This window comes from Toxotes jaculatrix, chromosome 21 (genome assembly GCF_017976425.1).
Source record: "Toxotes jaculatrix isolate fToxJac2 chromosome 21, fToxJac2.pri, whole genome shotgun sequence".
Classification (NCBI taxonomy): Eukaryota; Metazoa; Chordata; class Actinopteri; family Toxotidae; genus Toxotes; species Toxotes jaculatrix.
In genome coordinates this window covers 7,774,449-7,792,215 of record NC_054414.1, presented here as the reverse complement: position 1 = coordinate 7,792,215, position 17,767 = coordinate 7,774,449, and the positions used below count along the sequence as shown (strand labels likewise).

The 17,767-nt window shown below is 43.2% G+C and overlaps 1 protein-coding gene across 1 annotated transcript in view; it reads right to left on the bottom strand.

Annotated features, from left to right (window-relative positions):
- Nucleotides 1–3,736: 3,736 nt before the first annotated feature.
- The window catches only part of fam20cb (FAM20C golgi associated secretory pathway kinase b), a 46,886-nt gene continuing 32,855 nt past the window's right edge, over nucleotides 3,737–17,767 (bottom strand). Inside the window, exons 4-11 of the mRNA XM_041067299.1 lie at nucleotides 12,392–12,484; nucleotides 8,885–9,000; nucleotides 7,997–8,177; nucleotides 7,507–7,616; nucleotides 7,264–7,345; nucleotides 6,637–6,696; nucleotides 6,191–6,341; nucleotides 3,737–5,582 (exon numbers count right to left, since the gene is read on the bottom strand). Of these exons, the coding sequence (XP_040923233.1) occupies nucleotides 5,466–5,582; nucleotides 6,191–6,341; nucleotides 6,637–6,696; nucleotides 7,264–7,345; nucleotides 7,507–7,616; nucleotides 7,997–8,177; nucleotides 8,885–9,000; nucleotides 12,392–12,484 (910 nt within the window). The 3' untranslated portion in view covers nucleotides 3,737–5,465. The remainder of the gene's footprint in view (nucleotides 5,583–6,190; nucleotides 6,342–6,636; nucleotides 6,697–7,263; nucleotides 7,346–7,506; nucleotides 7,617–7,996; nucleotides 8,178–8,884; nucleotides 9,001–12,391; nucleotides 12,485–17,767) is intronic.

Here is a 17,767-nt window from a genome sequence, read left to right as displayed (position 1 = left end):
TCATGGCCCAGGACACACACCACCTGCCTCTGATCCAACACTTCCTGAATTAAACACAGAAACTGAGACAGTGAGACACACATGAACCCTTAAATGTTTAAAAAACAAAAACAAAAGACTGAGCGATGTTGACCAACATGCTTGCTTTCACCTTGTCTCTCGTGGTCCTCTCCATCAGCTGCTCCATCCTGCACAACGCAAAAAGAAACTAAACATGAGCCACAGGAACAAAGAAAGTCTAACCTTGTATTTTTAAACAGTTTGCAAAACCTCCACATGCAGCAGGAGGCCTACCTGAGCTTCACTTTGACTGTGACCTCCTCCACGACCTTCATGCCAATCTTCATCACACAGATTCACACCTACAGGCCCAAGCGCAGCACCTAAACACCCACAGGATGGCGCTCTATCCTCACCAGCAACAGCTTCACTGGCTCCACCACACATACACCTACAACACTCTCTCTCACACACAGTATAAAAATTAGTACATGCATAAATGTAGAAAGACTACAATGTGGCTCTTGCTCACCTGGTCTCAAATGGTCCTCTCACTCAGCTCCTCCCTCCTGCTGAAAAACACAAACACATTGGTTTTGGATACTAATCAAGTCAACCTTTGAACTTCTAATATTTTTGCTTCACTTCCAGCCGCAGCAGGGGCCTTACCGAAGCTCCCCGCCCCCCCCCCCCCCCCCCACCCAGAACCGAACTAAACCCCATCTAAAGTGCATAGAAGACAAAAGCAGGCGCTTCCTTCTTTCTGATTTTAATATAGACATATTTTCACACTCAGACATGGATGCATGCAGAGGGGTAGAAACACTGCACAATGTGGCCTTCACACACCTGCTCTCAAAAGGTCCTCTGGATCAGCTCCATCGACCTGCAGCAAAAGCCTTGCCAACACTTGGCCAATCCCGAACCCCAAAGCGGCTATACCGGTTACAAAGTCCATCTCAACCGAGCTAAAGACACAAGCCTGCACCTCCAACACTCAAATCACACACACGCATAAATGTAGAGGCAATGAGCCTCTAAATTTATATTAAAGCAGAACGTTACGGAGGCTCCCCGTATTCCACGCCTGACAAGCTGCACCTGACATAAAACTCTGCCCTGCTATTGGCTGAGCCCCTCTCCTCCCCGGTCACATGGGTTTGATTAATGCATGGGCAACAGGTGCGACTGATTTTTGGGGCGGCTCAAACTCGACTCTGATTGGACGGGACTAACAGGTTGAGTAGTAGGAGGGACCTGCGGTGACCGCCCTCATAAAGCAGCAGTTATGTCTGAATGGGTATTAGAAATGATTACAAATTGCCAGGGGTTCACTTTCAGTCTGACTCCATGGCTTTATGCATTAAAGACTTCAGTCAGAATCAGTTTTATTGGCCAAATGTATGCATACACACAAGGAATTTGACTTTGGTTTTCCTCTGCTCTCAGGCACTACAGAACAACAACACAACCAACAGAACAACTACTTTTTTCCCACAAATACCAACAGTGCAGTGGGTCAGTCTGAATCTGGATAATGCAAACTATATATGTCATATAAGGTGTGTTCAAAAGCAAACAAAGTCAACCAGTGAGTGAGCTCTCAGTAGGAAGAGCTCACTTGATTTCACTTTTATTAGTGTTTAAGGTTCCTGAGGCATGTCTTATTGTTTCAGTTCATGCAGAGTAAAATTGTCACATCCATTCAACAGTCCTCACTGGGAAATGTGTCTGCAAAACAGTTAAAAATATCAAAAGAGGAAACACAACAGTTTATTTGGACTTTTACACACATAATAAAGAGCTCAAAACAAATAAAAGCTCATTAAAAGACATCAAACGTAGGTGACAAGAAGAACCTGCCCAACAGAATTTAACTGACATAAGATAAGATAAGATAGCATTTTATTGATCTCACAGAGGGGAATTTCACTTGTTAGGCAGCTCACAAGCAAAAACAGGAGAAATGAAAAGGATAAAGTGCAGAGTAGTTTTTACAATCTAAAGAAAAAAGAAAGTAAAGTTACAAAAAAACAGTACACAGAGTAGGATCCTGTGGGAGAGAAGAAAAACATATATATATATATATAAATATATACATATACATATATATGCACAGTCCCACATGGACAAATGAAATGTTAGACCAGACCAGTGTACAACTAAACAGTTGAGCTGTACAGTCTGACAGCAAAGGGAATGAAGGACCTGCGGTAGCGCTGCTTCCTACATTGTGGATGTCTAAGTCTGCCGCTGAAGGAGCTGCTCAGTGCTTCCACAGTCTGGTGCAGGGGGTGAGAGGTGTTGTCCATAATGAATGCCAGCTTGGCTAACATCCTCCTCTCACCCACCTCCTCCACAGTGTCCAGCGGGCAGCCTAAGACAGAGCTGGCCCTCCTGACCAGCTTGTTCAGTCTCTTCCTGTCTCTGGCTGTGCTGCCCGCTCCCCAGCAGACCACGGCATAATGTACAGTGTAGGCTTCCACAGAGTTTTAGTGTTTTACTGTGATGTAGCTAAGACCTTGAGCTTTAACAAAACCCTTTTTGTTTGAATCTACAAAGCTTTCTCATATCCTTTATCACAGACGGCATGTATATGAGTGTGGTGGAAAAATACTTTCTTCCTGATGATAAGTGAAATAAAATCCTTTAGACAGTAATTGTCTGTCACAATAAAGTATATACAAATTGATCATATGATCAGTGACTACATTCCTTTAGGTTTAAGTAGACACATCATTAGCTGATATATGTGAAAATATGCATTTAGCTGTTTTTGTAGGACACAGACGTCCTTAGGTTGATAGCAAGCTGGGGGGAAAATACAAAAACTCACAACCTAAACATCATCATCATCATCATCATCATCATCATAAAGAGGAGGAATCCAATCAGTAAATAAATCAGTTGGGTTTTCAACATCTGACAGAAGACTAGTCTCAGCCAGAGAGGCCATCTGGTATGTGACTAACCTATCAATAGACTCTACAATGAGACTTCTAATGCAGGGAATAATACAACATCCAATAAGACTGAACACGCTCGCACCAATAAGGATACCAGTGATTCCTTGCAGTTGCGATGAATGGGCATAAAATGACATCTGTAGCACAACGAGATTCATACCTCAGCTATGGCTTTTCACCACCTCCAACTCCAAATGCGTGTCGGGCAGTCCCATTAAACTGCAGCACAAAATTTTCTGATATTTCTTGCAAAAAATCCTCTTCTGGCCCAGCTTTCTTGTGAAATTCTCAGAGAGATTTCTGCAGAAGAAAGGCCTTGTTTAGCCATGGCTAAAATAAAGTGGCTGTAAGGTTCCAGGGACAGTTTGATTGGGTGCGCCGCTCTGACAGGAACTAGGCTATCACCTTATTTATTTATTTATTTATTTATTTTACTTTATGTTTTACAAATGTCAGGGTGAGATCTTTAACAAAATGACCTGCTGCTTGACAGAATGGAAGTGTGTGCTGTATCAAAGAGCCCTCTGTGATCACGAAGTTTAAAACAGACTGGACTTTTGAATGAAGGAGGAAGCTCTAATTTCTTTCTTGTCAGCAGACGAGGTCAAATAAGGTTGAAGTACTAACCGCAGTGGTTTCCAGAAAATGGCAGGCTCCACCTTAAAACAGCACCCACTCGATATTTTCCCCAAACAAACAGAAAATCATCCAGAATTTATAGATGTTGGTTATCTTCTCTTGAAGAGGGAAAACACGGTGGCAATATAATATTCTGCTTATTTTGTTTTATTGCACTTTTAACCATGATGCAAAGAAATGAACAATAAAATCCACAGAAACAATGAGTTGAATAAAAAAAAAAAGAAGCGTTTTCACTTCAAGAACACATCGTCTAAAGGTTCTCCATGGATCCACCCACACGTCCATACACACTACTGACCTGACACAGGACTATGGAAACTTAAGACTGTTTAATAAAACCCTTATGGAAACAGATGGAGTCAGCACACACATTTATGTAGACCTCTGTATCATATCTATAGCTCGTACCTGGGAGAAGTTCAAACCCTTCTGCTATGAAACCAGACATTCAAGTATTTCTATCATTGCACAGGCACTAGATTTTTCCTACCGTATATATTAACTTTCAGCCAGTGACTGAACCGTTGACACCAACAGTTAAGCTATCAGCTGTTGGCGACGAATGAAATTTACATCCTGAAAAATAATCTCTCCACAACAGCAACATCTGGACATCAAATATATTACAAAGAAACAATAATATAAAACTTTTAGTGTCACATTTGGCTCTTGGTACCATAAACGCAACCTCATATCTGTTGCACTGAAAGAAATGAAAACAGAAAAACAGTAGTTGGATTAAATGTTGTGAACGGAGGCACAGACTTGCTCATATGAATCTAACCAATACTTATGGTGGCTATAAGCCAATTTAAAAGCAGGCTTGATACTTAGAAATGGGGTGAAATATGGAGAGGGGGTGATTTTACTGAGAGGCACTGACCTGGCAGCTAGTTTTACACATGCTCAGTTTGCCCTCTTTTGGACAAATGAAGAAGTACACCTCTGTGATGTAAATTCAACAGCTGTTTTTTTTTAAACAGAAGTAATGCTGTTGTATTAGTGTTCATCTCAAACAATAAATATGAATTTTAATAAATACTCTCAAGGACATTTATGGGCAAAATTAATGGACAAATCCAGGAGTAAACCTGCACTCCAATCAAATACTACCATCTTCAATACCAATGGTAGAAGCTGAAACGGCTCAGCAGAAATAAAAAAAAAAAAAGACAATGCAATAAAGCATTTTGCAGCAAAACTCAAAACATCATTTTGATACTTAAGACAACAGGAAGTCAGCCTCCACCTCCTCCTCCACTGTGAATGTTCAACCGAAACACTTGCTATACCAACAATACGTAGAAACACATAATTCAGCTTGTGAGGAGAGCGGAGGGTCGGGTCGGGAGATTCTTCACAAGTCCCTCAGAATTCACTGAATTCAAAAAAGGGTCCTGAACAAGACAGAGAGAAGGCGTCTCTTGCAAGACTTTCATGGTTTGGTAATGCTGCGGTGGGTCGGTGGGTGTTTGGGTCAGCTGTGGTGATGCTATCCTACGCTAGAGTCAGGGTTGGATATTTTAAGGAGTCTAGGTGATGTGGGGTGGTTCACATCCATCCACAAGTCTTTGAGATCACCCGCATCTCGAGCTTCAGTGCCGGCAAAGTCACTGCGCCGTTTGTCAAAGTCCGGTCCTATCCAGCAGGCTTCCACTTCCTGACAGCTTATGTTTACCTCAGGCAGGAGGGCTTCCCTGTCCGCTCAGCAAAAATCAAGCCCTGTGAGGAATTCAGTACAGATGGAGCTCATCTGTGTAACAGGATGCCAGTTCAGTTTAAAAGAAAGACTGGATCTGCTCAGTCCACTCTCCTGTCTTCAAAGATTCAGTCCTGTCCAGCCTATCCCCCAGACAGCTACCTCCGTCGTGGGCCGGTGTGAACATGGTCCTTCCCTTGGTCCCCCTGGAGGTCGTCCTCCACCACGTAACTGTAGCCCTCCTTTTCAATGCATTCTGACAGCACATTCAGCACCTAGTCACACAAAAGCAGAGATTCAGTTGTTTGTCACCATTAGAGGTCAAACAGGGTCCAATCACTTAATGTCCTCTTTAAGAGACCCAATAAGAAGACTGATGTCACATGTGCACAGTAAGAGACTGGTTAGCTTAGCTTAGACTGGAAACAGGGGGAACAGTTAGCTTAGCTCTGTCCAAACGTAACAAAAACCGCCAAGTGGCACTTTTAAAGCTCATTTATTAACACAATATATCTCGTTTGAATTCCTTTAAATTAGGCCTCAACCTACATTCATTTTCACCATAAATTCATCTGCCAATTACTTTCCTGATGTGCTGATTAACTGATCGAAATTTGTGAAAAATGTCAATGGCAACTTCCAAGAACCTAAGTCTCTAACAGTCAAAACACAAAGATATTTGATTTACTACCACAGAGAACTAAGACGATCAGCAAATACCCACATTTGAGAAGACTAGTAACCAGTCAACAAAACTACTGATTAAATTTCTCTTAATCAATTCATTGGTTAATTGTCTAATTTCTAATTTAGTGATTCAAATGAAAGGATAGAAAGCTAACCACTGCACAGGCACGGCACAAAAAGAGTATGATGTACTGACCTGGCGTAGTCGTCGGTCCATGGCTTCCAGGTGTGGCTGGATGAGGATGGGACTGAGGCGGTCCCTCACCAGGGACTCTGCCATGAGCGTGGACAGTTTGTATTCTTCCTTAGCCAGCAGCTGCAGACGCAAGTGGGTCGACTTCCTGACCCTGCAGAAAGAGAGCAGCCGGGGGAGGAGAGTCAGCGTTGCCTCATGCACAGATATTTCTGCACATAGGCTCTGCGAACAATGATAATGATCAATCCAACAAATCACGTGGAATCTCCTGCTTGGATTTCCCATGGGGAGGATTGTGTAACTATAGCAAGATAACATTTTGGGCAATTAGAAAGTTTAGTAGCCTCACAAAGATCTCTATCTTTATCTCCTTCTTCTCCTTAGGGATCGATAACACCATCACACTTATCAAGCTACGTAAAAAACACCACAAAGAAGGTCTTTACCTGCAGCACTGGGTCAATGGCACCAGGATGGACATCTCATCATGGGAGTGTTTTCCAAAGCTAGAATGAAAAACAGAAGCACAGATTGTACTGAAAGTGATCACTGACACTGGTATTTAATGTTCCCTGTGCTGTTGGACAACCTGCTGTTTGTCTGCAGCTTTTATTGTGTTAAGCTTTTTATTAGCGTGAATGCTGTGCAGCAGCTTATACACCTCTGTGGTCCTGCATAGCTCTTGGTGTTATTTTTTTGGTGCCTTCTTATGCTCACCTGTTACTCAGAATATATGAATAACTCTATGCATATATATGCATGCCTTTTCATTAAAAATGTATACATTTGCAATTTAATGAGCAATTTGGGAAAATAAAAAATGTTTCGACTGTTTGGTTATTTCTGTCTTGGTATATATATTAGTGTTTATTTAATCTTGTACTGGCCATATTGGTCTTACTTATATTTTACTTTCACTTACTGTACTGTACCCTTGCTGTTGCTAAATGCAATTTCCCCACTGAGGGACTAATAAAGGATTTTCTTATCTTATCTTACACATCCTACAAGTAGAAGCATGAAAGCTGCAGAGCTCTGAATGACCAACGTTAAGACATTAAGCTGTGTCTCACCCTCTGCCGTTGTCCAGATGGATGATGAACGTCTCATTTCCAAACTTTTCAAATGTCTCATAATGGTGACGATCCATGTTTCCTGTGATGTAAACAATTCAGGAGAGAGTGGGGAAAAAAAGTGTGTGTTAATGTGTTTGTAATGTGGCTACTTATATGTTACATACTGAACACAGCAGGTATTCTGGAAATTCACTGCTTGCATGCATCTGTAGTTAAAGAATGTGAGACATGTTAGCTCACCCATGAGGAAGTCAAAGATGGTCATGTCCATGATGTCCAGCAGTCGTGTCCCACTGTCATAAGGTGGAGTCTGTTTGACCTCCTCGCAGTAGTCTGGGTCCACCTCCCACCTGAGGAGTTATCACACAAAACATCCTGTTTACATTTTCAATCTACTAGAATTTATGCATCTGCAAAAACACATCACCAAAATCCAATTTGTTTCCCATTTTCATTCCTGTGCTGTGATGAATATGGGAAAAACAAGCTGTGTTCTCTTGTGCAAAAACATGTGTACAGCCTGTTGTGTTGTATTTGGATGTAGGTCAGCTTTGACACATGCTGTACAGAATTTCCTGCACACCACAGATCTCCTGCTCAGCTTTCATGAGTTATTGCAGTGAGTGTAATAAATATCCCCTGATAGTTGGATCAACAGGACTTCGCAGTGTCTGCTCCTATTGCGTGTCAGTGAATGCAGCACTGTCTGAGTGCGGGATGGATCGCTTACTCTGCCTTCTTGCGTTTGTGGTAGGACCGTCTCCATGGGTTCCTCCAGGTCTTGCGTTTGGCAAGGGCCAGGTCTGGGAGGAAAGCAGCCAGGGATCCTTCTATCTGGTCTGGTTTACCACACAGAGCATGCTCAGTGGAGCAGTAGTACGAACACTCTCCGTAGAAACACACGTTGTTGGCTGAGAATCAAAGAAAGGACACATAGATTGTTGTTGCTGCTTTGTTAACTCAATGATAGCAAAAAAGTTTATGTGTATTGTATTATGCTGCTCAGAGTTCAATATTTTAAATGTGCTCTTTCTGCCCTCAAGGTATGCACACCACACATATTTAATGCCCACTCTGTACACGATTAAAATTACCTGGGGACATTCAGTGACATACATTAATTGCTGAGATTGCCAGTAATTTTAATCCTATGAGAATTTTCCATGTGTATAATGTGTAAAGTAAAAAGTTGCATCGCTAATTAACTGCTGTGCTTTGGTGCAAGCTAAAGTCCCCTGATAATACTAATCCCATGCAAATGAATATCCCAGTAATTCAGGGCACAGAACTGACTTTGCTCTACATTATGAACGAGGAAACGGTTCATTTTTGCTGGACTGAGACTTCTGAAGTTGAAGAAATTGTTGAGGACCACGCTGAGGTCATTTTACTATTGTTTGCATTCAGCTGAGGTTTGTAGAAAAGTGTGTTTCCCACTGTTTCGTGGTGCACATAACAGAAACTAAAAAGTGTAGAACTGATATGAATTTTTGCAGCATTTTCTTATCAGTTCTGTGGGTGTAGGCAAAATCAGTTTCAGGGCATCTTGGTCAAAGTTTTTCTCTTCTGGATGTGTCTCTGAAAACCCGTAACTCTGCCCCTTTTTTACATTGTGTACCTGGTGAAATGAAGAAAGTCCTCCAGAGCTTTTTGTCTCGTGTGACGTCTCTGATCTCCTTTGTCATGTTGACCAGCCTGCCAGCCACAGGGGGCACGCGACGAAAATCCAGGATCCTATGGGACAGAGACAGATAGCGAGGGGTTACGTTCTGCCTTCAGAATAGAGCTGAGGTTTTCAAACTGTGAGGCAGGAGCTCCGAGGGAGAGAAACTGCGTGAAGCGAAAGGGGCAGCTGCATGTGTTCCAAAAACAATAGTAAGTCAGGTGTTGTAGTTTGGCCTGCTGATGTGGGCCACTCACTAACAACACCAGCAGTTGCAGGAGTGGCTGCAACACACAGCTCATGGCGGGAATGAAGGTACTTGACTCCAATCGCTGCTATTAGCTTTAAAAATCACACTCAAATCTGAGCTAAACAGACATGATAAACATATTTTAATATTCAGTGTGACTGACACCTTTGCAGGTGATCACTATCTCCGTCTATCACAGATAAATCTATCCTATCTTAGAGATCACAGAAAAAAGACAGTATAAAAAGAAACAGATATTTGTGAGATTATATGTACACATTTGTAACAAAATCATGGTGGACATAAAACCTAATTTCAGGAGTTCTTGGAAAAACAGAGGGCAACAATGCCATCTGTGAGTTTAAATTATTGGCCCACAATAACCCCAAAAAGTTGCTTTGTGCTACATATTTGGAGAATGTTAGAGTTTTTAAAACTCACAGGCAGAGCTCTGTATGCAATAAACAACACTCTGCAGATGGTAGCGACAAGGACAAGTTATTTGTAAATGCAGGCAAACAAGGTTTCAGCTGAGATGGGACTCAAACACAGTCCCTGACTTTGGAGGCCAGAACCTTATCCATTAGGCCACTGTGGCGAACACCTGCATCTTAACAGAAAGAAACTCATGTAATTGAATGTCACTGACAACAGGGGGCACTGTGACATAAGTAATGACCCGACAGTTACACCACATGGTGGTAAACCTCCCAGTGGTTTGTATGTGGCTGAGATTCTGCATCCAACACATTTTTTACTTCCACGCAGGTTCCTGATTTAATGTCCTTCAAGATATAAATACTCACCCACACAGGCCACTGTGTCTGTGTATGTAGATGAAGGATATAAGGTTAAGAAAAGCTGTCTTTTTTTCTAAAAGATGCTGTGGCTGTCGTCAGTACCATCCAGCTACAACATCAGCATGGGCTCTTTAAAAATTGATGCCCCCTGACAACACCTAATGGCCAAGGCTTTAGGGCAGAGAGAGACACAGGAAGAGAGGCTGAGATTAAAGATGGAGGCAGGGGAATGAGAAAAGAGACAGAGAGACATGGGGAAAACCAGGTGGAGAAAGGGAAAGAGAAAAGGAAAAAAGGGATGGTCATTAATCAAGAGCCTGTTGTACAAATGATGCCATCAAGTAGCATGGTGGCCAGTGGAGTGAGACAGACACACACAGTCATGTCCCTTCCCTCCATGCTGTCAAACAGACAGAAGGACACAGGACGAAGCACCGTGCAGCACCGTTTGGCCTGCTGGGCCTGGGCCTGCTGCCATGCTAAAGGGAACAGCGAGGGCTGGCTTCAGCTTCCTTCAGCACTCACATGCTTTCTTTCTTTTTTTTTTTTTTTTTAATCCCTCTTGATAAACCCTATTCCCACGTTGGCCATTTAAAACTTGTGTTATATTCAGGGTGGGATTGAAAGGCCTGCTAAGTGCTGTGCATCAAACAACAGTGGGAATCATCACATTCACATATTCCCAGCTGAAAACTGTATAAGGTCCCATTGGGCATTGTGAATTAGGAGATATAGAGTTTAATATTTTAAGGTCACATTGTGCCTCGTATTGTCGTTATATCTGCTGACTACCTCATGCAGCGATACCAAGTGCACTTCCCATTTAAATGCAATCATATAATTAATGAAGCTTATAGCAGTGTAGCCTATATAATAAAAGACAGTGTCTCTGTGTGGGTATGTGTGTGCACGCCCGTGCGAGTGCTGCTTTAAAAGAGCCTGTGTGTGTCTGTGGGTCCCCTGGGAGGCAGTGTAGCCTAAGCCTGTGCACCAGCAGCAGCAGCAGCAGCAGATCTGTAGCCAGGCTCTAATTTAGAACAGACAAAATAAGGGAAAAAAATAAAGCGCTGCTTTTGGCAAACCCTGCCTGGCTTATATTTAGAATGGGCACAGGGCCTTTCATGCCTTTGGTTTCCTCCTCTTCCCCTTAACCCACACATGAGCCGGGAGTGTGTGAGCGTATTTTCATGTGTGTGTGTGTGTGTGTGTGTGTATAGAGGAGGACCAGATGTGTAGCAGACTGGTTGTAGAAAGCTGCTGCTAATGCAATTGCTGCTGAACTGTGTCATTGTGCCTGAAGGAAAAGCAGCAGATTCAACATCACAGCCCTCTGTGGACCCACTGTGCATGCTCATATATGAGTGGACATGAGTGTGTGACCTCACAAGTATCATCTTGTGTCACCAGCATTCACACTACGACACAGTCCCCCTGCTCATAATAACACACAGCCACAGCGACGTCAGATTGACTTTAATAGCAACGGCGCTGCTAAAACTCATTGCTTTCTCTCGTCGATCAGAGCCTCATGAGGTTTTCTCTTTTCATTACAGTCTCTCCGGCAGGCGGGCGGGGAAGGCCGGCCATAAAGTGTTAGCCTTGTAAAGGCAGTGAAGTCAGAGAGCGTGGTGGTTAGCTAGGCAAGGAGGCTGCTCATTGTTCAGTCAGATGCTAGCTGCGGGAGGGAAGCATTCATTCTCTATGACTCATGGCCTCTCAGAGCTCACAGCTTCTACTGTACGGGCCCGGCTCTCACCACTCGCTGTGGATGAGCTTCCAAGGGACAGCAGCAGTGAAAAGGAGAAGCAAATGTGCAAATAAGCGCACTGAAAATCTGGAGCACATGGAAGGCGTCCACGCGTGGAAAGAGAAATGGTTATGCCTGCAGACATGCCTGAGCACATATACTGCATCGGTATTGGTATACTTGAGGGGACCTTGCAAACGCCTCATCTTAAAGCTTTACTGTAAAACAGAGGGACACATTTCTGTCCCTTCAGGTTGGGCTTTGTGCAGGATTTTTGTTCCTCCCAGGTGGTTAATGAGCTGACACAAGGAGAGGCAAATTAGCAATCAGGGGGGAACAAAAACCTGCAAGACGGTTGCCCTCCAGGATGGAAGGAAGTATTTGGACATGAAGGAGTTAGAGTCGATTCAAGAACGTCTGCTTTTTTTTTTTTTCTCATTGAGCTGAAAATGTTTGTGACACCCACCGCTGCCTGAGGGAACTAATCTTTTCATAGCCAATAATTTAAAAACACTATTTTAGTTTGGGTCAACTTTATTCAGCTTCTGGTTTGTGTCAAATCATCATCATTGGTGCCTTAACATCATTCTACACACTCACACACACACACACACACACACACACACACACATACAAACCCCCTGAACAGGTTCGTTTTTACCTACCTGTCCAAATGGAAGGCAGCAATCTCAGCATTGTGTCTCTCAAAGTCAGAGAAATAGAAGAAGTCTGGAGGGGTCTCCTGCTCCCGGGTCTGCCTGCATGGGCACAAGGAAAAAGGCTTAGAGGTCAGGTATAACTACAATACAGAGCCAAGGTTTTTGACAGTCAGCAATATGCCAGGAATTCATTACTCCTGTATAAACACACTGATACTGATGTATTGTGATTCAAATCAATTATTGTGACGTCTTCAGCAGAACTTCACATTTCCAAAGATGTCCCACTCCACAGCAGCCCAGTCAGTGATAAAACACCTCAGCTTTACACAGGTGTACCTAATACCGCGAACAGCATTTGTGAGCAATAACCAAGACACAATAAACTCATGTCCTTGCCTCGCAAAAAAGGCCCTCGTCAGTTACTGAGGGTGTTTTGTGGGGCAACACGGATAGAGGGACAATTCAAGGTCAAAGACTTTCTCCTGAAGCATCCACTCTTGTTCTCGATCTGTACCTATTTCTGTCCGGCTCTGATCCTTCCCCAAAAAAACTGCTTTTCACACACATTCTGCCTTAAAGCTCTTACTGGAGGGAAAAAGAGGCTCTTAAAGGCTTAAATCCAAGAGCTGATGGAACATGGGCCAGGAAGGGGCAGTGCATACAGGACGGATGGGGTAAAAAAAAAAAAAAAAAAGGCGAAGTCAAAGGAAGTGGAGGTGAAAAGACTCCCTGGGAAGGTGCTGGGTACTTCATATATGCAAATGTCTTTGAAAAATACGAGGAGAGCAGTTCAGTCCATCATCAACTCGCAATCTTCCTACAGAAAAGCTGCATATTTTATTCATTTTTCCTTTTATCCACACTCCCTTCTTTGCTTTTTTTAAAATTTTTTATTGACAACAGTAAATACTTTCCAGGAAGGCAGCGTGTAATGATTTGGACTGCAGCCTCTACCATTTCTGCTTCAGCTAGTTGAGGGAGGATGAGAAGAATGGAAACTATCTTGGCAACTTCTCTGTCTCTCCTTCTCTCTCTATTCCCTCCGGATCCCTCTCACTGTTTATTTTGCTCAAAATCCTCTATCTCACCTCCTCTGCTTCGCCCTCTTCTCTCACGCAGAACTGTTTTCTCTGCTTTTTTCTCCGCGTCCACGGCTTAATACTTTATATCTGTCTGCCTCGCTCTCTTTCTCGCTCTCCTTTCCATCCCTCGCTCCCTTCCTCAGCTGGCTGGCTGATTGTAGCTCCACAGCTGTGTGGCTGACATTTGCACCAGTCATTAACTAACCCAACACCGAGCCCAGAAACACACTCATCCACTCGAAAGTCCTCAGTTTCCTCCTCTCTTTATCACTCTCGCTCTGTCTTTCTCCATCCTCTATCTTGGTGCAAGCGTTTGACACACGGCCACACGCAAATGCGTGACCAAGTTTGACCAAAGTAAGCAGAGAAGTATCATAATAATGATACATTTTGCATTAAAACAGCTTTGAATATTGTTTTGAGCTCATCAAAAATGTATTCAGCTCCCATTTTCACTGCAGACTACTATGATCAGCATCAACATTTAACATATACAGTATGTCATGGTAACTTATTCCTTTTTTCATGTTTCTCTCTCTCTCTCTTCCCCTCTCTCCTGCTCATCCCTCACTCCCGAGCGGTCGTCGAGGCTCTGCCAGTAAAGGCCGAGCGCTGTCTGTTGATTGTATCGCTCTCTCCTTCTGGATAGCCTTGCTTCAGGGACACAGCTCTCGCTCTACATCAAGGAAAAATGATAGTGACTTTGAAAGCGGAGAGCAGTGTCTATTTACACCAGCGCTGCTCGGCTCCGCAACGGGACAATATCATTCAGTCCGGCATATGGAGTGACTACAACTGTTTTATTGATGGGGACAGTTGTGCAAAGTCAGGTTTGGAATTTATTTCCTGCCAGATGTCAGAAAAATTAGCCTTGGATGAATAAATCAGTGATGTCATTTAGAGACTGTGATTTATAAACATCTGGAAATGAAGTGAGTGTGAGGTGAAAGGATTAAAGCTGAAATTAAGTGACTGATGGAACAGTGTAGAACAACACGTTGAAGAAATGCTCAATCTTCTGTTGAGTATGGATCTGTTCTTTCTTTTATCAGTTGACAGTAGCTGGTTGATGGTAACTTCAAAGGAGAAATATAAACCATCCTCTGGCTGCATGATAACTCTTTTATTTTCAGGGAACATGTTAGCACAAGCGCTGCTGCTTTTTTTAAAATGTGGTTTTACAGATGGTTATGTGTCGGATGCTGACAGGCAACCAGTGGAGACTCCAGGAAGTCGTGTTAAGTGGTGGTGTCTTAATAATTGAGCTTCAGAGGTGCTGGGAAGTGGATTTTGTTACCTTTGGACAAAGCCAGGCTAACTGTCTAACTGTATTCCTTAATGTTATAGCACTTGACTACATGATGGCAGGTAAATCTAGACCAAAAAAAAAAAAAAAAAAAACAGTTCCACAGTAAAGGACAGAAAATGTAATTAAGCTCACAGCAGAAAAACACTGTACAGACAAAATGTCTGTTGGTGGTGTCTAACCAGTATTTCATGATCGCACTGACCGTGCAGGAGCGTAGTCATGGAGATTTCTTGAAGGATAAGCATGAGCAAACATTCTCGTGCAATGATTCATGGTCATTCAGCCTTAAAGAAATCCACAAGCATACTTCACATAGTCCTACCACATTGCTGCCTCTATAGGAGAAAATACTAAAGTTGCTTTGTTCACGCTTCTATTCTTAAGCTCCAATATGCATCAAAATGCATATCAGTGAAATGTGTAAAGTGTTTAGTGTTGCTGCTTGTGTTTAAGTAAGCGATACGATGATATGAGTGAAAACCCTGTGAATACAAGCCTGTGTTTGTTATCTGAGAGAAATTTCTCTGCCTGTGGCCCGGCTTGAGATGTGGCTGCATCGATGCTCTCCTCTCACTGAATGCCAGCCAGGAAGCAGGATAATTACCGTGATCCACATCCAATTCAAATGTCAATAAAGTTATTTAGAGCATGGCATGACCTGCCCACCCCCACCCCCATCCCAACTAACTGGGACAGAGGACAAGTAAAAGGAGGGAAGAGAGGAAGAAGCAAACGAGGGAGATCAAGAGATCAGTGTGATAAAGGTACTGCAGACAGACTACAGTAGATGTTTATTAGCATTCTTTGAACTGGCAAATACGCAGCTGTTGGTTGTTACGTAACATTGTGTTTGAATCCTCAAACAGCAGCACCTGTGTTCAGGCAAATCTGAGCATGTTCTCATCAAGCAAGCCATTAGGGCCAAGTTGCTGGGAGGAAGCTGTGCCGTCAACGTAAGGCAGAGAAAACATACATAAATGCATGACCACCTAATAAAGTCTATAAATGTTTGAGTAAACAGTATGCACGGAGCTCAGAGAAAACAGAGGGGAGGGCAGAGATGTTGGTTGCTCAAGAGCTACTCGTCCCTTTCACTTTGGACTGCCTGGTTGAGCTTAACCTTTAAAATATTTACACATCCACAGCGGAATTATGCTGAATGATAAGTAGATATCTTGCAGCACGATGCCAGAAGAATCACACATTTCTTTTCCTCCTCAGCAAGGCATGGTACAACTGCCAAATACTCCTCTGTAGATACAGAAGAAACAGTATATTTTTTAAGGAGATTTGGTGGAGCCACTGTAGCCGTCTGTCTGCACCGACATCAGACCCTTTATCATTGGCAGCAGGTGAGATGTACTGAGCCGAGCGTGCCCAGAGTGACCCTGGCCCCCGCTGTAAACACATAGTTTACACTGGGTGGCCAGACAGTTTCTTGGCTCCGCTCCCCCGCTCCAAGGGGCCCCAGCAGCCACTGGGGCAGCAGAGGTCTAGAGCAGCAAACACAGCACACAGCGGTGTGAGAATATAAAGGTAAATGAGAGAACTGCATCTGGAAAATCTACCTGTGCATTCAGCACGTAGCTGACCTCTGCAACACCAGCAGGAGAGAGGGAGGAAAGAGGGAAAATAAGTAAGAGGCATTTCCTTTTGCCCTGGTATTGACATCAAGTCGAAAAAAGGTATTTTGCCTCTAGTAGCAAAAAAGCATACACTTAACAGATTTACTGTTTTTGTTCAAGTAAAATTCTGGTCACTTTCTCGCATTCAGTGATCAGTTGAAATTGCACACTCCTACACAGCAGCAAGAGTTCAGTACAGTGAAAGCTGAACATTAGATCTCAGGTCCCCTTGGCATAAAACCACATCACAGAGCGGCCAGAATGGTAAACCTGTAGCACGAGTTTTCTGTGCGCAGTTTGCTGATACGCTGTTGCAGGATTTCAGAGTAACTTCACATTTTTCACAGTGAAAGGAGGACGGTCTTTCACAAAGCTGGGAGGCTTGTAAGAGACAGATTTTCAAAAGAGCGCACCAAACTGAAGCAGCAGAGGCCAAGATATTACCACTTTTAGTCGCTTACAAAAGCTCAGCCTTCTAAAATGCTGGATCCTACATCTCCCATAATGCAATTTGATAGCACTTTCCCTGCCTGGTAAATACTCAATTCTTAGGAGCTCCATGCCACGGTTTGTAAGGCAGACTCTTCTATTTTAATAAGCCCCCTTCAAAGTCACAGAAGAAATTATTTAATTATTTTCACAGAATGAGAAGTACGCCTCATGGTGTCTCCAACAAACCTCTCTTCCTTATCCTGCCCAAGCCATAAAAATAAAAACATTTTACTTGAGCATTTCCAGGTGCTCACACCCCAAATCTTTGTTTCCCTTTTCTAAGGCAGCAGCGTTGCATCCCAGTGGCTATAAGTCATCCATTACAAAGAATCCAGAAGTAGTGACAGCTCAACATTATGCACAAAGCATTTCACTGTGAATTCCTTCTACACAAACGAATAAAGTGCAAGGCTTTATTCTTCATGTTTTTCACAGTCCAACCTGCTCTCTTTTGAACGATGCCTTGCTCATGTTCTCTCGCTCAAGAATTCTGCTTTATCTGGAACTGAGCCGAATTATGGAAACGAAACATCGTCAAAATGCTGTTTCCTCACACTTTATAGTAAGAGTGTCACCGTGTCACAGTGCATTTGGGCGTAGTGAGGAGAGGATGTTTTATCTAGTTTCAAAGTCAAACTGCCAATCGATCACCATAAGCCTATGGCTATGGTTGTAGGCCACAGAGTGGAGGGGAAGCAGAGCGGAGGAGAAAAAAGATATGCTGTAAAATATAAAAGGACAAGGGCATCTTCCAGCCCCAGCGGGTTCCCACCAAAGGGCTGACTCCACACACTTGTCACACATCATCTGTCAAACCCACGGGCATGGCAAAGTGCATGCACGCACACACACAACTTCTGAACACACACAC